General features: G+C 37.6%; 2 protein-coding genes across 4 annotated transcripts in view; one reads left to right on the top strand and one right to left on the bottom strand.

The window, feature by feature from the left end:
* Positions 1 to 2340: 2340 nt before the first annotated feature.
* On the bottom strand, positions 2341 to 5940 carry LOC110048413 (uncharacterized). The gene is made up of 2 exons (XM_020754202.2): positions 5770 to 5940; positions 2341 to 4023 (listed from the first exon to the last, which is right to left on the bottom strand). Exon 2 carries the CDS (start codon positions 3980 to 3982, stop codon positions 3422 to 3424), a length of 561 nt encoding a protein of 186 aa, XP_020609861.1. The 5' UTR covers positions 3983 to 4023; positions 5770 to 5940; the 3' UTR covers positions 2341 to 3421.
* Positions 5941 to 6593: 653 nt separating this feature from the next.
* The window catches only part of LOC110048411 (nucleoprotein TPR-like), a 43574-nt gene continuing 27451 nt past the window's right edge, over positions 6594 to 22716 (top strand). For all 3 annotated transcript variants that reach the window (XM_089278951.1, XM_089278952.1, XM_089278950.1), the window contains exons 1-24: positions 6594 to 6870; positions 7096 to 7200; positions 7587 to 7660; positions 8708 to 8804; positions 9075 to 9136; positions 10563 to 10604; positions 11376 to 11489; positions 11727 to 11777; positions 12500 to 12592; positions 14149 to 14229; positions 14652 to 14739; positions 15161 to 15229; positions 15419 to 15490; positions 15894 to 15988; positions 16407 to 16499; positions 16631 to 16735; positions 16945 to 17052; positions 17692 to 17828; positions 19869 to 19961; positions 20515 to 20599; positions 20797 to 20862; positions 21189 to 21346; positions 21773 to 21851; positions 22290 to 22433. In XM_089278951.1, the coding sequence (XP_089135077.1) occupies positions 6657 to 6870; positions 7096 to 7200; positions 7587 to 7660; positions 8708 to 8804; positions 9075 to 9136; positions 10563 to 10604; positions 11376 to 11489; positions 11727 to 11777; positions 12500 to 12592; positions 14149 to 14229; positions 14652 to 14739; positions 15161 to 15229; positions 15419 to 15490; positions 15894 to 15988; positions 16407 to 16499; positions 16631 to 16735; positions 16945 to 17052; positions 17692 to 17828; positions 19869 to 19961; positions 20515 to 20599; positions 20797 to 20862; positions 21189 to 21346; positions 21773 to 21851; positions 22290 to 22433 (2325 nt within the window). In that variant the 5' untranslated portion in view covers positions 6594 to 6656. The remainder of the gene's footprint in view (positions 6871 to 7095; positions 7201 to 7586; positions 7661 to 8707; positions 8805 to 9074; positions 9137 to 10562; positions 10605 to 11375; positions 11490 to 11726; positions 11778 to 12499; positions 12593 to 14148; positions 14230 to 14651; positions 14740 to 15160; positions 15230 to 15418; positions 15491 to 15893; positions 15989 to 16406; positions 16500 to 16630; positions 16736 to 16944; positions 17053 to 17691; positions 17829 to 19868; positions 19962 to 20514; positions 20600 to 20796; positions 20863 to 21188; positions 21347 to 21772; positions 21852 to 22289; positions 22434 to 22716) is intronic.

Here is a 22716-nt window from a genome sequence, read left to right as displayed (position 1 = left end):
GTGTACGAGTAGTTCAGCCGATGAGATTGCAGCATTTGGATTAGTATACAAGTAGAATTCTACTAACGTAAAAGACATTAGAATGCAATGGCTGGAGGTCGTCTGTAAAACTTGTTTTTGCAAAGTTAGGGAAGAACCTTTAAATGCAAATGAATAATAAAATTCCTGAGAAGACTAAACTGAAAAGCATTCACGGTTTCGTGACTTTAAAAAAATTAGAAAATGTTGAGGAAACTGATGAGCACGTACACAACAGCAAATTCCAAACGACAATTCAGACCACGCGATTTTTCTAAAGCGTGAAGTTAAATGCGATGTACAATGGAAATGGTTAGTTGAAGAAAATTCCAATAAAATTCTATTTAAACAATTAGTTTATTTGCTCTCGATTTCTATGAGTGATGATAGCTGATAGTGAGTGGTGATAGTTGAAGCCGCGTGTACTGTCCTGATATATATCATGTGATATCAAGTCACTGACCTGATATGAAGACGATATCATGGTCACTTGGCCGAATTTGCTCGGTAAATATCTAATCGTACCTTTTTGGTACGCGCCGGTGGCATATCAGGCTCCGAGTTTGGCCTTTTCATGGGAATTATTTGCTCGACTACGCTTGTCAACTGAAATACGAACCATGGCTATACCAAGCTCGCCTGATAAGCGGCCGAAGCGTACCAAAAAAGTACGATTAGGTGTAAACATGGGAACATTGATATTGTTCCCATAAAAAGGATGTATATCTCTATTTTTTGTCCGTAATTTGCACCTCACAGCATATTGTATAGTAAGCTGCAATTTCACTATATGTAGATTACCGTACCGTTTTCTTTTCCTTTTTTTCTCTTATACGTCCAGCGGTTTCCTCTTCTCTTGGTTTTCAAGGTATTAACATATGGCAAATGGACATGAAAGGTCAAATATTTGAACTGCGGAAGAAGATGTGAAGATCGTTGTGAATGATCATCGCAGTTATACACACAGCTTATTGAAACAGTTGTGAAATTAAAGCTTGAAAAAAATTCAGGCTTGAACGGGATTCGAACCCCTGACCTCTGCAATACCGGTGCAGTGCTCTTCCAACTGAGCTTTCAAGCCAAGGGGCTGATGAATGTTTGAATTAAAGAACATATATTTGAACTGTGAAGATAGATGTAAGGACTTGAATAGACGTAGCAGTCATGTACACAACTTAAGCAGCTATGAAATTAAAGCCTGAAAATAAATAAATAAATAAATAAATAAATAAAATAAAATAAAATAAAATAAAATAAAATAAAATTCGGGCTTGGACGGGATTCAAACCCATGATCTCTGCGAAACCGGAAGACCGGTATCAGCTTGCAGTAGCTCAGTTGGTAGTGGAAGTGTTTGTTTCTGTTGTTTCTCATATTGTTCTACCAAAGGGTATCGAGCAATTCATGTGAGCCCTTGCAAGAGCTGCCACCCGACTCGTTGATAGCCGGCGCTGCACCGGTATCACGGAGATCATGGGTTAGAACTTCGGCCGTCAAGCCTGAGTTGTTGTTGTGGTGATTTTTCTTTATTGTTTTTATTATATTTATTATTATTATTATTATTTATTTATTTATATTTGTTTTAGGCTTAAATTTCACAGCTGCTTTTTTAACTTTGTGTATATAACTGCGATAATCATTCATGTCTTCATATCTTTCTCCTCAGTTCAACTATATGATCTTTCATATGTTCACTTTTATCTTTACCATCGTACTGGTATACTACGACTTCAAAACGTGACCAGCTCCCTGTTTTGTTGGCTCGGATAGCTCAGTTGGCAGAGCACTGCACCGGTGTCGCTGAGATCATGGGTTCGAACCCCGTTCAAGCCTGGATTTTATTCAGGTTTTAATTTGTTACGTACAAACGGTTTTGGTTTTCTTGCCCTGCCGGCTTTTCTTTCTTCTGCCATTTCTTCTTTTTGGACCCAAAGTAAGGAGGTGGGTGGGGGGGGCCTCCAGGCCCGTCCCCTAGATCCGCCACTGGAAATGATTATTCATGTATTTACGTATCAACATACTTTTCGTTAGAACTGGTGATCGATGGATGACCTTCATAAAACTTGATCACGTGATAAACATCGTATTTTCCCCTGATCAGGCATTCGGCTGGAAAAATGAGAAGTCTGCATATACAGTTTATATGATCTCTCGGGTGCAACAATAAACTGAACCTTGATGAAAAGGGAACGAAAAAATTTCACATTTATTGTTTCTTATTAACACCTCGGTCTACTGCCGTGTGTTTGGGGAATCAGAGGAAATTGCGTGACTCCAGTCGCCATTAAATCTGACACGGCTATATATGCCTCTAAACTGATATTATAATTCTCTGATACTTTATTTCATTTTTCAATACAAAAGACATCATCAAAAAAGGTGGGTTAAAAACAACTGTGGAATATATTTTAGATCATTTTAGTATGCGTGCATTCCCACAATTTACAAAACTCAACCATGATGTGTTGGTTATCACATCCTTATCTAACACGCGCTTATGAAAATACCCCTATGTACAAGAAAGATACATTATGACAAATAAACCTACTTCTACCTTCCGGCAAGTGCCAATGAGGCGAATTATAAATGCTATTTACCTTTTGTAGTTTGATATGCCCCTCGTTATATAAGGATTACCGCTACCATTTGAAACATAAAGAATTCTTCTCTACAAATACTCTCGTTGCAATAAGAAACATAAAATAGAAAATGAGGAACGTTTGACCGTACACTCGCATTTGGGCTCACCTATCTTGTTGGCAATATAAGTCTAGAATTCAGGATAGCTAATTTTTAAGGTGGCGTCTGGCCTAAAAACATCAAGTACTTACATGTAAAGGCAACGCAGATGGTAATATCGCAAAGTACAATAAGATTTTCATTCTCCTCGACATTAAGAATCCGAGATCTTTGATTCAACACAAACGTGAGAAGAAATTTCTTACGATTTTTTTAATATTAGCGACTTGTACGTTTTAGTCTCCTCAATCTGGCACGTAACGCAAAGCATAAGTTGAATTCATTTGATTTTATCTAAGAAAAGGAAAAGCGTTGAGAAATTAACTTTTTTTTAGACAATCAAGAGTTTAGTTTAACTTAGAAGTCTTTTCTATTCACCCTACTGGCGTGCCATTATGTGAAACATCTTGTAAATTAGGCAAGGCTACTACCAAGTCTAAGGTACAAACGATGAGTAAGACAAAACTACATTTGAACGCATAAATGGAGGTTTTAAATTTCCCTTACTTTCGGATCTCAGTTAAACATTCGCGATGCAAAAAATATGTTAGGCTTCCAAGTCTAAAAGACTTAGCCTTTTAGGGTCAAAGCTATAAAATTTATATAAATGAGGGACGATATATGCGGCCAAAACTACACTCAACGAATTGCAGTCTATATTCTTTCACAGATACGTGTTTTTTCTATGCGAGACATCGTTTTCATCTTCGTCTTCCGCTGGGACCGTGGACTCGGTCCATCTTCGTTTCCCGCTCGTGCCCTCGCCATTGTATACCACTTGACCAGCTTGAGTCCCATTGGTCGTTGTGTTATCGGCGAATGGTCCGTTCGCGTGGAAAACTACGTCGCTGGATTTTAGCTCGTCAGGATTACGCTCTGCGTTGGCGTGGAAGACAACGTCTTTGCTCTCAAACGCAGGCGGGGGTAGGTTTGGCTTTTGCTTCAACACCTCATCGCTCAGGAAGGTCCGTGAGCCACTCAGGTTTGGACTGTCCCTCCCCACTGTGTTTAAATAGCCCCTCTGAAAATGCGACTGCGGATGGTGAGGTGTGTGTGACGTCATTTCAATGGCGAGCTCGGCGCTGGCGGCCTGGTAAGGAGTCGCCGCTTGTTGTACCTCTTTCATATGCCACTTATACCACGTGTAAACAGTCAACGAGACCAAAATAACCAGGGCGACAGCACAGACCAGTATCATAAAACTGCTGAGCGTATCCAATGCCATATTGATCCTGTTTGTCTTAGTTCTGTTGTGCTAGCAAAGAGCTGAGGGGAAAGACGTGAACAAAATCATGTAGAAGTCAACAGTAATAACAACTTACGAGGGTCGACAAAAGTAGTTGATACATTTTATGGAAACTATGATATTTAACCTGTAATAAAAACAATGAAGGGCTCTAGAATATTAGTTAACATTTGGCTTGGGAAGATCTGAACAATTTTGTTACTCTTGTAGCTTCCAATGAAAACAGGTTTGTAACCGAAAAAGGAAAATTCTGGCCGCTATTGCAACATGATGAATGAGTGCTACCAGCTGAAGATTCTCTTTTTTTTTCGATTCCAGAAACTGACAACTTTAACAAAACTGTATCATAGCCCATATTCACGATAGCCGCCATGATGGTTTTCGTATTGTAACGCAAATTAGCCAGCCTAAATGGTCAGGTGTCTGCACCAAAATCACATTTGGGAGCCAAGTTATGGAGTAATGATTTTATTATTAATTTAAGTTTGAAAAAGGTTCTTGATAACTTGACTTATTAACTACGCGAGCCGTTTTCTTTTTCTAAAAGCGCCGAAATTGTGTAAAACTTGGAATATTTTCACCCCAATACTGAAACCAAAGCATGGATATGAAAAAATCCTCATCAGACATGATGAAATTTGCCGATTTTAGCTTGTTTACCCCGTCAGAAATCACGTGCCTGATTTGCATGTAAAAACAAACATGGCGGTTATCGACAATGAGGCCTATTACTGAACGATATTCTGGGCCCGAGAGCCGTTTGGTTCTATTCAGGCGGTGGAATCTTGGCGCGATAAAGGAAATCTGCCCACACGCAGAGTTACATTCCATGATAAATTTACATTTACAAGTTGGTCTGGACCTAAACATGTCAGTTTTCATTTTATAGTGAAAAAGGTTATAACACTAGTACTCTTGTGTTGTCGTATAGTATGATCGGGTACGTGTTTTCGCGGTAATTAAGTACCCGGCCACATGTACAAGACTTTGTCTGTGGCATGTGTTTTGACTTACGCCCGAGACTTCAACAAAAGCCAACAAAAATTAGCAATTTAAATTATGCAAGTGATGCAGGACATTTATGCAAACGATACTACTGCAAACGATATTTGCGATATTTTCTTTGTAAACAGATAGCACGTTTTGCGTACAAATTGATACCTCTTCTACTACTTTCTATCGCAGAAAGCGATTAAAATCCTTATATTACTATTAAGAATGATTTTCATCTAAGTGTAACATAATAAGCCCTTCTTGCAAGCGGTCTTTAAAATTGAAAGTTAAACAGTACGACGCGATGTACACAACATCACAGCAGTGTTTTAAAGTTCTGTTTGCGAGCTCGTTTTCGGCTGCAATCAGCCGACAGGGTATGGCCGGCTGATAACATCAACACACTATATGGACAGTACGAAGTCCAAGGGTTATAAAGAAGCTAGTCAAAATCTTGTAATGAAATGATGCGTAACGTAAGTTCTACCAAACGGTTCAACGCTTACTTACCACCAATATAAAGCCAATTATCTCGTTATTTTCCGCAACGCAGAGAGCCAAATAGAATCACTTTACGGGTATAGAACTGCTTACTTCGTAGCAAAGTATTCGTTGCGATCTTAAGTTAACCGTCAGCCGGTGAAAATATAAACTCCCCCATATAATTTACAGGTATTTAATAACTTAAGCCAAACGAAGCCGAACTACATCTACTCTCAAAAAGCTCAATAAATGACACAAAACCAGTTTAAATGTTATAGCCAGATACTTACTGTTGTATGGGATATGCTGTGCGCTTTTGAAACCGGATAACTTAGGATAATTTCTTGCTTCTGACCGTCTGGGTAGCCGGTACTAACAATCACTAAGGTATTGCTTTCGTTAACCCTCAACAAGAAAAGAACACGTTCCAATTCAGTGACTATGCGTGAAATTTGCATACGTATCATGTGGGTAACCTTTTGACTTGATAAACCAACAAACGTACCCAAACCCACCCCCTGAAAACAACATGCTGCGATTTAAAGTACTCTCCGGTACATACCCACTTCAGCGAAGTTGAAAAGGAAGACTGAATAAAAACAGTCCTGATCAAGGCTGGGAAATACTGATGAGTAAAAACTATTGTTTCATTATATTACTTTAAAAAGTATGTGGGAAGAGATAGTTTGGCGTGACTTTGTTGAATAAACGGTGGATTGGACATCCCGGCCCGGAAGGAAGACGTAGGCAGGAATTTGCGTAATGGTATATACATGTGGTCACGTTTCCGAGCCATTGGGTCACTAATCTCGGAGGAAATTTTTTTTACTATCCGCCTAACAATCCGAAATCTGCTCCCTGCTTTGCAAAATTAGATGTCTCATATGGCAACGCACCTACGTTTTGAACGCTTACAAGTGTGTTTCTTTTTTGGACAAAATCATTGGAAAGGGAGGGACGCGAATGAGTTCAGGTCAGTTCATGTAAGAGCTGTTTTCAAATCCAGTTTAACTGGATTGACCGGATTCCTCTTCGAGTTCCGCTCGGTTCGGTCACCCCCTGTTTGTGACTGCGGGCTCAGTTTCATTGTCACGCTACGTTGATATAGTATGTCGTGTAGCATGTCATGTAATATCCTAGCTCATCACGTGACCTCTTACCGCGCCAAGCTGGCAAGATGGCGGCCTCCGCAGTGGAGGAAAGTGAAGTAGTTAAAACTTTGTCCGTTACTTTGGGAATTTCGAGCGAAACTATTGCTCAGCTTGCCAGCTTGAGTGAAGATGCAGCCACAGTTCTACTCAAAGTTAAGCAGGTTTTTGATGAGCACTCGAACAAAGATGAGAAATACCGCTCTGACATGGCTAGTCTTCGACGTGCACGTGTGGACGCAGGTTTGAATTTTTCTGTTATATCTGTGAAAAACATGCCAAAAACACTTTATTTAGCTCAATGCAGCTCTTATTTAAGGTTTGAATTGAATAAAAATTTGTATAACTATACTATTTTCTCACAAATCGCGTTTGTATTGTTAATATTGCATGCACTGCTCTTTAAATTTGGCATGTTGGTTGTTTCGACGCAAATATAAAGCTTACAATGTTTCATTAACTTTATAGAACAACAGTTCAGCCAGATAGAGAAGCAGCTTATATCCTGCAATGCTAAGCTTGAGTCAGAGCAGAAGCAAAATGAAAGACTTCAGAAAGAACACGATGAGACTGGTAAGGTTATAAAGAGTATTCAGATTTATTCACCAATCTGGAGGACTGCAATAGTAAAATCCAGGGAGCTACTTAGCCTGAAAGGTTTTTCTAACAGTCAAGCCTAATTGAATTTAAAACATATGGACACTGTTGCGACCAAATTCTTCCTGAAAATTTTTAATGGGCCTAAATTTTCACAAGGATCAAACAGTGAGACTTGTAGTTGAGACACCAGCTCAGATCAACCACTTAACATGTACATGTAGCTCATTTGTAGTTTGACTAATTGAAGTCATACGATAAGAACTTAACTTAAGATTAACTTTCTACCTCTTTGAAGCAAAAAGGGTCTTGGAAGAGTTAAGCAGTATACTGAATTAGTCTGCTTGTTTTTTCTTTTTTAGTTGCTACACTTACAGAAAAGCAAAAAAGACTTCTGGAAGTAGAGAGTATCAAGGAAGATGCATCAACAAATTATGTAAGCTTTTATGTATCTATACAGTGTAGCTTTAATGAGTTTTGGAATAGAACATTGGCCCTAAGAGCAGCCAGTTTGCAGTCTTGGTCAGCCATGTGTGTGGTGTTCTTAGGCAAGACACTTGACTGTCTTTTGTCAATCTGTCAATTTTCCAGTACATACCAGCAAGCTGTTGGGAAAACCAGACTTATACTGTAGTATACTTAGATGAATTTGTAATGATAGGAATCCCACTCAGCAAAATACAGATGTAGCTACATGTATTTACAAGGATACTCATTCCATACTGGTAGGCATGGTGGCCTCATGGTTAGTGCACTTGACTCTGGATCGAGTGATCCAGGTTTTTGTGCCCTGGCGAGGTCATTCAGTTGTGTTCTTGGGCAAGATGCTTAACTCTCACAGTGCCTCTCTCCACCCAGATGTATAAATGGGTACCGGTAAATTTACTGCTGTTTGTATGGTAACACTGCGATGGACTATAATCCCATCCAGAGAGGAATAGAAATACTCCCAGTAATTTCATATTATAGAAAACTGAATAAGCTCTGGCCTGATGGGCCACTTGGCTCGTACATGTGGGCCTTACCTATTTCACCCCTGTGCCATAGCAACCAACGTTAAAGTAATACACCAGTACTTTTAGCTCTTACGGCATGGTCTATGGACTGTAGGATCACAACTTACAGACGTAAGCCTTGTTAAAATGATGCTGTTTACATGTATACTGTAAACACAGCTGAATATATTTGCAATAATAAACAATTTTGTGGTGATATCCAGATAAGTCAAGGGGAAGGTAAGGTACATGTGCTATCAACCAAAGCTAAATGCCAAGGGTAGTAATATTTATACAACAAAATAACTCCAGTGACAAACTATCCAAACTTATCTACAGTTCCCAGTAAAGAGATTGAGACTTCAATGTACAACTAACAAGAATTTTTATTATAATTATACATGTACATGCAAGTTAGTTATTGCCCAAGGGTATACATGTAGGTATAGGAAATCTAATTTATTGCCTTATTTTTGTACCACTTTTAGTCACGGGTATCACGTCTCAATGAACAGCTTGAGTCTGAGAAACTGGAGCTGTTGTCTGTAGTAGAGAGGAAAAACCAGGAGATAGACAGATTAAATGGTAAGCTGATTATCTATTGTTCTGCATTATGCGGAAAAGAATTTCTGTCCCTGTAAATGTAATGAGCAATTATATAGGATCAATCAGATAACAAATAAAATAAACTGCCTACCCTTCTGATAAACTTTGAACTGCTATCTCATCAATTAAGGTACAGTGAACATGTCCAAGTCAATTGAAGTTTTCATTCTTCTTAGATTTGCACTGTAAATAACTGGCATTATGTTTGGTAATTATATGAACATTTTGTGTTTTTTTGTGTCTTTTCAGAGGAATGGAAAACCATGTCAGAAAAACTGGCAGAAGCCAGTTCCACCAAGTGTGAGGCTCAGGTACGTGAAACTTAAGGTTAGCGTATACCTTTAGAGGTGTCTTGCATTCATGCATTCTTGCATTCTTGCATTCATTTGTGTTCAGTTTAAACTGCAAATGTACATGTACCTAAACTCCATATCAAATTAAAAGCAGATAGAGCTAGCTATCATACTATACCAAGAATTTTAAAATAAAAAAGTAAATTGAATGTGAAGGTGAATTAATCAACATGACACGAGCGTGGGACAATTAAGAAAGTATGCAGGACACCTATCATATATGAACTCAGTTAAATGACCTTGCTCTCCATGAGTTCTCGTAGCTCAGTGGATAGAGCACCCGCCCGGTGTTCGGGAGGTCATGGGTTCGATTCCTGTCAGAGACTCAGAATTTTTCTTTGTCCCACGCTCGTGTCATGTTGATTAATTCACCTTCACATTTCATTACCGAGCTTAAAATTCACCATCTTTATTAACTTATCACTAAAAAGTAAATTGTCAATTTTTTGTAAATGCAAAGGTCCAGTCACCTTTTTTTACACTTTAAACTTTGCACATACATGTATAATGTATATAATTAACAAATAAAGAAGCCTAAGTCATGTATTACACTGCGATAAAACACAAGGGACATATAAGAACACAAGGGAAATGTAGAAAACATGAGCCGCAGGCGAGTGTTTTCTGCATTTTTCAATTGTTCTCAAATGTCCGGAGTGTTTAATCACAGTGTAATACCCAGCTTAGGCTTCTTCATTTACTTTATGATATAGATTTTACATGAGCAAAACAATAAAAGACGCTTTTTCTATGTTTTGTAATCTGAAACAACATGGGTTTTTGACCAATCAGAGTGCGCACAATGTATATTATTATTATTATTATTATTATTATTATTATTATTATTATTATTATGATACATTGAACTCACTGTCTCTTTTCTGATTGGGTGAAAACGTACAGTGAATTTTCAAAATCAGCTCCTGTAATGTCATCTCTGAAGATTATACAATCATGTCAAGGACGCTCAATTTCAAGGGTGATCATGTCATGTATGACCGTGGTGCATGGTTTCTAAGGGTAATCATGTCAAGTTCGCACACTTTGTGTTGCTGTCGTCAGTGAAGAAGCAAAAACATTACTTCCATTTTTTTTGTTCAATGTATAATAAAACAATTATTAGATTCGGTTTTTGTGATATCCAGAATAATCAAGGTCTCGGTAACGGTTATCAGTCTCAGCTTTCGGCTTTGGCTGACAACCCCTACCTTGACCTTGATTATTCTGGATATCACAAAAACCGAATCTAATAATATTATTGTTTATAAACTGTGATGTAAAATTGGATAAACATGTAAACTAGGAGGTGGTATGTATGGCATATTGGTGTAATGCTGTTTGTGTTGTCACTGACTGACAATAAGTGCTTTATATTATATTTCAGGCAAAACTTGATCAAATTCAAAGTCAGGAAACTTCCTTTAAGGTGGATGCTGTTTTGTAGATTTATGCACTCACCACTATGCTTTCATTATACATGACAGGAATTTGATCTTAAACACAAGAGAAGTTTCAAAAGCACAAGCCACATGCAAGTGTTTTACAAGTCAGTTTCCCAAGTGTTCTCAAATAACCAAAAAATTAAAAAAAAAACAGTTTGCTGTACTAATAGGTGTCGATAAAGCATGCAAAACAACAATAATTTGGACATCTTGTTATACTTTAATACATACAGTACTCAAGAATGGTATGAACCAATACAGCATGTACAGAACGCAGTCTTTATTGTAACTTTACATGTTGTTAATGTTAACAGCCTGTGAGATGTACTCAACCAGCATAAGCTGCCACCCTAGTAAATGCCCTGTTATCCTAGGCAATACTTTGTTTAAATCATCACACAATTTTTGCATCATTATTATTTGACCAGGGTATAAAGAAAAATTTATTTTCCGGCTCGCCCACAGGCAAGCTCGAACTACTGTATGGTGTATCATGTACTAGTTCAAAAGTCATTCTCGCTATCCCCCCAAACTTTCTTAGAGCACAATCTGTATTTCAATTTCCTTAAATTTCATTTTAAGCCTAAATGCATGATCTGTCCAGCTCTACCGATTATTCCATCATGTTTAAATACATGTAAAGTTATTCAGCTCAGTTCAGTTGACTTTACAGGACAATTTATATTCATATACCTTGACTGGTAGTTTTAACTTTTGACTGGTAGTTTTGACGTTTCATTATATTCTATCCCCAGTTTCGTGAAAAGAGAATTGAGCAAGAAAAGGAGCTCATTCAAAGACAGAATAAATGGCTTAGTGAAGAACTAAATAGCAAAACGGATGAGTTGGTCAAACTTCGGAAAGAAAAGGTATTGTGCTATGAAAGGTGTAAGTGGCAGTTTTCAGTTTGATTCATCTCTAGGAAGAGAGTTACATGTTAGGGTAAGGCTTTCTAAGGTTAGTGTCTAAATGTATCTGTTTGGATATTAAGAAAACTTGCATTGCACAGTGCAATTTTATTTTCAGATCTGCAGCCATTTCATTTTCAGTGATAACATTATTTCAACCATACATATTAATTACTGTATTTTGATATTTGTTAACAGTCTTCTCAAGTATTGGAACTTCAGTCTCAGTTAGATGAGAGAACTGAAGAGGTGAGGATTTTTCTGAAACACATGCAATGAAGCCCACTATCATTTAACCTCAAGAGAAACTTGCTAGTGTCTATTGAGGCAGGAGCCAGGAGAGGGTGGAAAGGGAGGGATTAACTTGTAAATGTTAAACAAATTCACACATCACCCTTGCTTTGTAATTAGCTACTATCAACATTGGCTTCATTCCTAAATTTACACACCATACGTGTATGTCTTTTGATACTTTTCATGCATCACACTAATTTTTTGCCCTCATTTGTCACGCTTAAACCCTTTGGCACCCTCTTCATGGATGTCTTAAAAAGATTAAGGGACATACCAATAGAGGGGTATTGCATATACTGTAATCCAGGGACAGCGGAGGTGCATACAATAATATTATTAGGAGGTCAATAAAGGATTATCTGACTGTGTAAGGGACTGATAGAGGTACATGTAGTAAACAAAGGATAATTTAGATGTATCAAGTTATAAGGGGTCAACAGAGGAGCATATACAAGGGACTGATAGTCAAGAGGTATTATTCATTTGTATATAATTAGGTGACAAATGTATATGTATAAAATTATTAGGGTGCAGTAAGGAAATATTCTTTTGGCAAGGGAACAACATAAGGACTAATGAAAAAAGTTCTGAATTTCGACAAATATTCAATGTGATGCTTGAATTTTGTGGTGTAATCAATATTTACATGCTTGTAGTTTTTATTATCTTCCTTGCAGCTTTCTCATTTCAAAACATCAGCAGACACTCTGAAGGAAAGCAATACTGAAATGAACAAGAAGGTGGAAAGCTACATGCAGAAGTTAAAAGAGGTAAGGTACAGGAGGTTGCATTGTGGGTTTCACATTCAAAACTTAATTAGTAACTAAGGGCCCAGATGCACTGGGCAAATTTTGGTTTATTTTGCGAAAAAATCTGTCATCAATTCCCTGAGACAAGTGCCTCCGGTGATTTTTAGATCTACCAAATTTTGTCAAGGCTTACCAAACTTCAAAGACGCCGTTGTCCTGCCTCGGAGCAGGACAAATTTTTGTCAGGCGTGAAATCTGACTGATTTTTCAATTTACATGCCATGATTTGAAGGAAAATGTCAATCAAGAAAATTTGATCTCTTTTTTTAGTCGGAGTATTTCAGTCCAAAGCCCGCCAAAATTAAATTTATATTTGCGCGGCAATCAAACAATAAACATGGAAAATTCATACCTCGGTATGCTCCATGACGATCCGTTCGCACAGTACAACTATTACGGTTCCCAAGTCTACGTTAATGTTCCAGCTGCATTTCCAGGACCAAGCTCTGCTCAATTTGTACATCCGTATGTCCACCCGAGTCAGCCGAGTACAAGTACAAGTACAAGTTTCATGACTACACGTAATCAAATTGAAAGCAGCCAAGCTGAGGATTCAAGAGCAGACGAGAGCAGAAAAAGAGGCAAAGGTCCAAAGAAACAAGCAGCAATTTAATTTCCATGTGATTGACACTTGTGGTTAACAAATATTTTGCTGTGATTCAATGCGCCCACGCTTGGCAAGTTAAAAATTTGGCAGAGACAAATTTTGTCGAGATTTTTGGAAGGGCCAAACAAATTTGGTCAGTCCAGTGCGTCCAGACCCTAAATTCCAAGTTCATTTGTTGTTCAAAAAAGGTGCTCTCTGGTAGTCCTGGACAATCAGATTTTCACTCTCACAAGTTTGCCTTATCGGCAAGGGCCCAGTCAAGTCATCTGTCAATAACATTAAAATAAGCAAAGTATAATTGTCCAGCATGTGGTTTCTCTATTTTTTCCAGTTAAATTTGAACAAACCATACTGCCAAAATTTTGCCTTTGCACGTACACTCCTTCTCCCTCAGAGTAGTAAACTGGCTTGAGCCCGCAATCCAAACGAAAAACCAGTACCTGTTCAGCAGCCAACTTCAAAAAATTACATGCAATCTAAATGAGTTCTTAACCTGAGCCCACGATATGGTCACATGATACTGGTCAGCTGATACTGGTCAGCTGATACCTTGTTTTGACAGCTGTCAGTTAACCATAAATTGGATGTTCAATATCAAAGATGTACCTATGGTGATGGTGCTACTCTCTTATTTTCCAAGGGATGGGGCATGGGGTATGGGCATACGTATGTACAGACAGTCACGTGACAACCATAATTTTTAGATTAATGGGTTAGCAAATTTTCTAAGGTATGGGGCTTTGGTCACGGGCCTTGGGTGCACAGGAGCTCTGCTACTAGGTTATCTTATCCAGTCTTGGCCTGTCTGTCTCTTGAAGACAACTGAGTTTATTTGAAGTACATGTACACTATAGAAGGGTTTGGAGTTCATGAGCAATGACATTGATTAGTATTGTTGGCCATTTGGTAGGCTCGTGAGCATTTTGTTAAGATGGAAGACCACTTCAAAACAGAGCTTGCCTCACAGTCAAAGTTGGCAGTACTTTATAAGGTAACTGAAAAGTTATTGATAAAAAAGGAAATAAAAGAAAAGTTAGCAACAAGCTATATTATTCTCTTCCAGAAGTTAACCTCTCTCCATACTAACAAAATACAACTGAAACCCTTAACAATAACTTAAGTTTGAATTTCTGACACCCAATAGGGGACTTTAGATTTGAGTACGGGTATGAAATCGAGTGTGAGAATGACTTTTCAGTTCTTTGCAGTGAAATAATAGTGACATATATGCAGTGATAGCACAAGAAGAACCAAGATACATCATTGGATATGATTTGATCGTCGTATTATTCCCTTCTACATTTCATTGTAACAATTTATAGTTAATTTCATTCGCTAGCAAAGAGATTTTGAGACATTTTCTAAATCTTTACAAGTTATTTGAAACAATGCTTTTCAACATTTTATTTCTAGGACAGTGCTGATGAAGCAAAACGGAAAAGTGAAGACTTGTTGACAGCATGTGAAGAACTTCAAAAACTGTTAAAAGAATCAAATGAAGGTATGTGCACCTGCTGGTAAACAACTATAGAATGTTAGTACTTTAAATAACTTAGATATCAGAGTATAAAATAAGATAAACAAGTACATGTGGTCATCATCACCTGACTTATACCCCAAGAAATGCACCAGAAACTCTGAAAGTGACCACTTTTCACCCATTTTAGCTACAGGATTAAATTGAAAAAAAGTTAACTAACCTGAAGAATCTAACCACTTATAGTTTAAATAAAAGATTATCTGAGATCAGAATGTAACTACAACATTTATAACTTACAATATATGTAATTTTATTGGAACCCATTGGCAAGTACATTTTATTTTAATTTGTTGCAGAGTTCTTTCGCTATGTTTTGAACTGTTTCAACAAAAGGCTTTGTGACATGTACTTTCTTGTAACATGTACTTTCTTGTACCCTTAGGTCGTCTTGATCTTGACAGTAGGTTAAGTGAACAAGAAAATTCTCATGCAGAGAAAGTCAGGGAGTTTGGTAAGTTATTACATGTAATTTCTTTTGCCACCACATGTTTCAAGTTAGATAAAAATACATGTTGAGGTGGAACACCAGGCACTTAAAAAATGGCAAAGTTTTGGCAAAACATTGTTACTCTACATGTATATAATGAAGCTGTACAGTTTTAAATTTCATTAATGCTAATTATTGCTGCTCTCTTTACAGAGGAAAGGATCAGTAAACTAGAGAAAGAGCTTGAAAACGCTAATGATTTGTTAGCTGCTGCAAGGCAAAGAGGTAACAACAGTACATGCACCAGTATGTATTAACTAAGTTTTAACTTTACTCTGTACCTACAGATTGGAATCCATGTTGGTTGAAATTGTAGCAACATTAGATGTGTTCTCTTAATAAGCTTATGAAATTATGTCAGAAAAGCTGAGAATTTTAATGAGTGTTTGTCTCAAAATGCACAGTGACCTAGTTATGTTATTTTTTGACTTCATCCACATTATAATCCATTTCCATCTAATCAGTGCTGTAGTCATGAATTGTAAGTGGTTCTTGATTGTGCTCATAAATATATTAAGTTTCTTGAAAACATGCTAATGTCAGTGACCAAGTATCTAGTCCTTGATCGTACCCACCACTTGACTTTTGTACCATGAAAGTGACTTTGTGATGTGAAAATCTTGCACAGGTGTAGCACCTCTAACTCCAGAAGAGTTAAGTACTCTTTCACCAACTGCTGCACTTACCAGTTCCTATATGAAATCTGGAATGACACTCACCCAGGTATATTGTACACGTATGCTATGTACATGTATAATGGAATAAGATATACACAGGATATTTGCAACAGTCTTTTATTGTTGTTCTTTTTATTACAAATTCAAATTCACGCTTTTGATTGTGTACTGTCACACTTACTGTGTGTTGTGATTAGAATATTTGCTACATTGTAAATAGTACATGTACACGAACCTACTTGTAGCTCATCATAAGTGATTCTCCTGTAGGTCAGGGGTAAGACTATCATTCCAAGCAATTTACTTACACGTAAGGTCATGGAGTTAACTCTCATTAGGCTCAGAATTGTTTCTTTGTTGGTGCTCTTGACAAACTGGAGACAGTTACTCACAATATTGTTACAATCTACCGTCACTGATGTTGAAAACCAAATCACTGCTTATTTAAATTTGTTCTTTTGCAGATTTATAGTCAATATGTGGAGGTGCAAGATGCATTACAACAGGAAAAAACTGAAAACACTCGACTAAAAATGTACCTGGATCAGATACTTAAGGTACACATGTAGCTGAACTATGGAAGAACTCTTGATGTTTTTTTTTTTTCCATCTCTTTATCCTGCAGACTTTTTTGGTAGGGTGCTGATGGTTCTGAAGGAATAATCACTGACAGTGATTTACATTGCAGGAAATTGAGGAAAAAGCCCCTGTTCTTCTGCAGCAGAAGAGAGACTATGAACAGGCATTACACAGCGTGGATAAACTCACAAAGAGATTAGACGTGGCTCTTATGGTGAGTTGAACAAATTATTTCAGTCAGCGATAAGAACAACTGCAAACTGTGTACATACATGTATTTGTTGTAGTGATGGGAATACTTGTAATTATTTGGAGTAAATAAACATATGGAGTAAAATTAATGTCAAGCTTATTTCACCATGGTGGTTGTTGTATTTAACATACTTTTTTTGTGCTTGTCACTTTAATTTAACATGACAACAGGAACGTGATGAACACACGGTATTTGTTGAAGAAGCTACAAAGAAAAGTGAACATCTGAAGAGAGAAAATGACAGACTGAGGAATCTGTCTGCTGATTTAAGTCAACAGGTTTGATGCAAACGTTACTTGTTTAGTTTTAGTAACTAGTTTTATCTAGTGTCCCTATTTAGATTGTTCCGGATACATTGTAAGTGAGGGGTCCCGGGTCAAAACCCAACAAGGTCAGCTGCATGACCTGACAAATTGATAGAAAATTTATGCTGATTTGATGGGAGCAGTGGGAATTGACCCATTGGAATTCCTTGTCAACACCCTGTCTTGAAAACTTATCTGGAACCCTGCATTTATTGGTTGTAATACAGTTATTTCAGATTGTCATTTCAAGAAAGGCGGTCAGTCAGTCAGTCAGTCAGACAGACAGACAGTCAGTCAGTCAGACAGTCAGACATTCAGACAGATAGTCAGTCAGTGAGTCCATCTGTCTATCAGTTTGTCAGTCTGTCAGTCCATCAGTCTGTCAGTCAACATAACCTCTGTTATCAACACAACAACTTAACTGAATAAAGAATGCCACCACTCTAGAAGACAAATGAACACAACTCTTGTTTCACTGATGTTTACAGGTTCCTTTATTCAAAGTGCATGTGTAAAAACAAACATCTGAGGGTGAGTGGGAGGATGAGGTCAGTAGTAACAGACAGCATGATCAAGACCATACATTATGATTTGATCTTTAAATACCTACAGGTCCAAGTGCTTTTGAAGGAATGTGAGGAGGCTAGAGGAGGTGTAGTCAGCTCTGAGACTGTCAGTATGCATCCCATGTCAAGTGCCGAGGTCACTAGCTCATCGCAAGTCATCTCTGAGCATCTTGTTACTTTTAGGTTGGTAGGCTCCTGGCTTGGATTTAGTAGTTAGATTGAGATTTGTAGGTAGAGGGAAGTCCTGAAAATGGCTGCTGTTGGTGGCTGGTGTTTGAACAAGTCATTCACTTTACAGTACGCTGGACAAAACTGTTCTGGATCAACGTTTTACAACAAAAAATGAAAACAAACAAATTGAAACGACTAATTTTGTGATTGTCTTAAACTCTACTAAATTCCACACATGGAAACTTATTTTTATGTGGATCACGTAAGAAAGGCTTGCATTACACCTTGGCCAAATTTGGTAACAGAGTCACAAAAGTACGTAAAATCACGTAATTTCTGAGAAATAAGAGTCACATTTAGAGTGTTGTTTTGCGAAGAAATTCTTTACATGCTGGTGGATTTTTGGGCAAGATTTTGACAAGAAAGCATAAGAAAGACTTACAACTTTATTTGGCCACTGAAATACGATACTGTCTTCAGAGACTGATCTTTGAAGTCTGTAAACTGATCTTGCCACTAGACTGGTCTTCGGCCTGTTTTGAATATGGCTGCCTTTAGCTTACACCTCGCACAAGCCACAATTGCACAAGATACTACTGTGTTAAAGCATGATCAACTGAGAACCTCAAACAATGCTATTTTTGCTTTTAAGAAAGTTTTCAGACCTTTTTTGGAGCTCACCTACCAGGAGCTTGCCATTTTCTCATAATTTCTTGCTTAACAGCTCAAAATAATTTTCTTTGGTTTGCCTTGTGGCCTTCAGTGGTAGTAGCATCACAACTTGAATCTTTGCTTCTCTAAACTGCTGATGTATTACAGGGTTATAGTGCTGTTTAGATGGATATCGCTCCTTCTTCATAACATTTCGTCTAATTCATGAAAGAATTCCACAAACAGGCAACAATGTTCTTCGCACAACAACACTGATCTAACACTACCATGTAAATGTAAACTATGACTATTTTTTTTCTCAGAAATCGTGCAATTTTCCGTACTTTTGTTATTCATTCCGCAAATTTAGATTCTCTGTAACTCAAGTCTTCCTTGCGTGATTGATATGAAATTAAATATCCATGTGTGGAATTTAATAAAGTTTAAGACACTCGCAAAATTATTTGCATCACTTTACTTGTTTTAATTTTTCGTGTTAAAACATTGATCCAGAACAGTTTTGTCCAGCATACTACTTAAGATGACTATCACTCAGGTTTTTGAAACATCAATCACTGAATTCAACAGTCTTCGGGCTTAAACTCACCCTAACAATCATGCTACACACTCTTTTGTCAAAACAAGTGGGCAGTTGAAGAGGATCAAGAAATTTGTCAACTAAATAAGTTTTGATGTATGTGAGTGGTCAAAACCAAAGAACTGAAAGGAAATGTTTGCCTTGATTAGTTAGATGTCTTTAAGTTAATGATTCTATTGAGCTGTAGTGCAATACTTATAAATGCTGTTAAATGCAATTTAACAAAGTTAACAACAAAGAGTAGCTTGTTCTTCAGTCAGCGGTATTTGTATGGTATTGCAAGCTCAGTGCACTTTGCCATTTTACCAGTGTGTTCCAGCGTGGTGGTCCTGGAACGTTTTGGTCATAGAATTGAGCCATTTCCTGCACACCTTTGGTCTATTCGATGACATCTTTCTTTCCCCCCTCCCCTCCCCATCTCCACTGTTAACTCAGTGTGACAGGTGCCTGGAAGACTGCATGGGGGCTCATCGCTAGGTTGTGGGGATTGCCAGTCATGGGAGTATTATACTGTCTAGGGGCCGGCTGGTCACAGTGGAGGCCCCTGGATATCCCAGGCACCCATCTTCCATGTAGCACAATGCAGTTGTTAATTTAGTTTTATCAACAGAATCACTAATGATATCTTAAGTGAAAGATCAATTGCCTGAAAATGGTAGAGAAAACTTGTGGAACATCTTTCCATTGATTGCTTTCTGTATTTCACTTAATATACTTTAACCACACGCAAAGTTCAGTAAATCAGCAACATACATGTACTGTAATTAACTATTATTTCATTCTTCTTTTTTAACCTGTGTCAGGAATATAGAAGAACTTCAACAGCAGAATCAGAAACTACTTGGAGTTATCAGGGAACTAAGTGAGGAGAAAGAGAAGAGGGAAGGAGATGGCATGTAAGTACTACTTGTATTTTGTGAAGATGATGGCTTTGATATACTGGGCTTTCTATTGCTATCACCTAACAGTATCAACACTTTGAGACATGACAAAAACTAGTCAATATTGTAGTTGCCATACTTGAAATTGAACAATACCGCAGCACTACATACATAGTCTGCATACGAGCCAAGTGGCCCATCAGGCCGGAGCTTATCCCAGTTTCTGTCAGTAGCATGAAACAACAAGGAGTATTTCTTCTGCTCCCTGGATGGGATGCTAGGCCATTGCAGGGGTACCCAGCATTAAACTCAGCAGCACCCATTCACACTCTTGCGTGGAGAGAGGCACTGTGGGGGTAAAGTGTCTTGCCCAAGAACACAACACAATGAGCAAGCAGGCATGGTAGTTCTTTAATAAGCTAATTTAGTTTTGGCTATTGTTATCCTTTGGCATGCATAGAAGTGCTAATTGACATTGTTAAATGGATACTCGAACTGTTTTCTAGAGCTTAAAATGTTATAATTATAAACATTGCTCGCAATGCTAAACAAAAGAATCTTCCATTAGAATTGAAGGATTACAGAAGCAGTTAGAAACTTCACTGAAGGAAGTAGACGGTCTCAAGGAAGCAAGAGAAAGACAAGTGCACATGGTTAGTAATTTCCATTATTTTTCCCACAAGTATCCTGTTTCCTGTTAATTTTTTACCTCAATTTCCCTTATCCCGAAAACCCTCATAGAGATTAGTGGTCTCACTGTGGAATCACTGTCTCTTAATTTTGTTTTAATACCAGTCAGTAATCATTTTCGATGTCATCTCATTCAGTTTTCATAACTGTTGTTTGACAGGTTGAGGCTGTCATTAGGCAACGTGACATGTACCGTGTCCTTTTAGCAAACAGTGGACAAACGCCGGTGAGTAATTGGTGAAGTGAGAGAAACAAGTGGGAAGACTTTATGTTTACTGACCCAAGGTTGTACAAGATCTGCAGTCGTGAGGATACATACAAACCATGTATCTCTATACGGACTACAAAAAGTTGACTCTGCTTTGTCTAGAGTCAGTCCCAGTGATCCATGCTTCAGGAGTGAATCTTCTTTTGTTCTGCAAGGCTACACCCAGATAATGCCTAGGAGAGGCCAGTTCAAGACTGCCAATTGTCATTAATGCAGTCATCTTCCTCACAGCTGAATGGTTAACTGTTTTATTTTTATTTTATTTTTTTTATATATATTTCAAGATACCAACAACTGATGTTGACCTGTCTGTGTTAGCTTCCACTCCATTACCTAAGACTCCTGATAAGTCCAGTGCTGAGTTGGAGGAAACTAAAGTGGCTCTTAAAGAATTGCAGAGACACTTTGAAACTTACAAGACTGAGAGGGCACAGGCTGAAGAGTAAGTCAGGTTCAATTGAATTTATCTCGTGGTACATACTGTAAATGTCTGATGTCGTGGCTATAGGTTGGCACATGCTAGCATGGTTTCGAGTAAAATACTACATACTGTACACATGATTGGAGCGTCAGGTACATGTAGTATATGCTAGTGTGATTTTGCTAGTTTAATTTGTTTGTTTTTTTGTTTTTTGTTTTTTTTGTTTTTTTGGCCTTTTTCATTTGTGTGTAAAGCCTATAAAATATCAAAGAGCTTGTTAAATAGGGCCTGTTGTTACTGTTTATTGCAATGCTGTAGGCTAGATGCTGGCACACTCTTCGTAGCTACTTTAAAATTGAGAAACAACTTCATTGAAAGCTAAATTAATTTCTCCCATGTTTTTCATTTTTAAAAAGAAGCTAATCTTTACATTTTGCTTTATTTCAGGAAATCCAGTGAAAGACTAGATAAACTACAAGCTGAAAGCCATGAATTAAATGGAACTAATGCTCGGTTGAAATCTCAGGTGAGATTGCAGGGTTGCAGAAATAATAACTTAATTTACCTCCTTGAGAATCTTAAATACAGCATTTGCTGGCAGACCGGAGGTAGTTGGTTAGAAAAATTACAGTCACAATCAAACTTCTTACAGACACCTCAATGATCTAGGCACTTTGTCATGTACTATACTGTAAACAGTTCACTTAATCCCAAAGAAATTCATAAAATTTAATATTATATCTTCCTTGTGGTGTTCCTGTTGAAGAGAGTTTTGATTGTACTGAAAAATTCCTCTGTAAATATAATATTATTATGGTAACACACTGGTCATTGTTAAGAATTACATGTACTTCTGCCTAGTTCATTCACATTATCTAGTGTAACCAAATGTTGTAACCTCTGGCCCTATCCCCCACTTACTGGAAAGGAACTAAAAAAACTGAACTATATAATCTTGTTACAGCTGGAATTTGCTGAGGAGAGATATGCAATGCTCAAGTCAAACTCAGAGGCGTTCAAAAAGGAAGCCTCTGCTGTCTCTGAGAAATCTCGTAGCTTACAGGTGGCTCTCAGTAAGGCACAAGTAACTCTTGACAGTGTTTCACAGGTCAGTCAATGTGATTAGTATGTGTAATCAAATGGTGATGAGTGAAATTAAGAAATAATTTCTCACACTTTTGTCAAACTTCTAATAATTTCCGAGCCTTTAGGCGAGGGAAGTTATTAGAACTTTGACAAAATGCAAGTGAAATCAATTCTTAATTACACAAGTAAACCATTTGATTACCTCTTAATATCATGGATGACAAATTACGCTTACAATGATCATTGAGGCATTTTACTTGAGCCTTGATGTGGAACATCTTCAAAGAGGCATTTACTTTACCCCC

Source organism: Orbicella faveolata, unplaced genomic scaffold (genome assembly GCF_042242905.1).
Source record: "Orbicella faveolata isolate gen_17 unplaced genomic scaffold, um_ofav_v1 contig_47, whole genome shotgun sequence".
NCBI lineage: Eukaryota > Metazoa > Cnidaria > Anthozoa > Scleractinia > Merulinidae > Orbicella > Orbicella faveolata.
The sequence above is the reverse complement of the archived record's forward strand: the minus strand, read 5'-3'. Positions and strand labels throughout refer to the sequence as shown.

Excerpts from the sequence above, each read along its gene's own strand:
- LOC110048413 (XM_020754202.2), bottom strand. The coding sequence starts at position 3,982 with ATGGCATTGGATACGCTCAGCAGTTTTATGATACTGGTCTGTGCTGTC.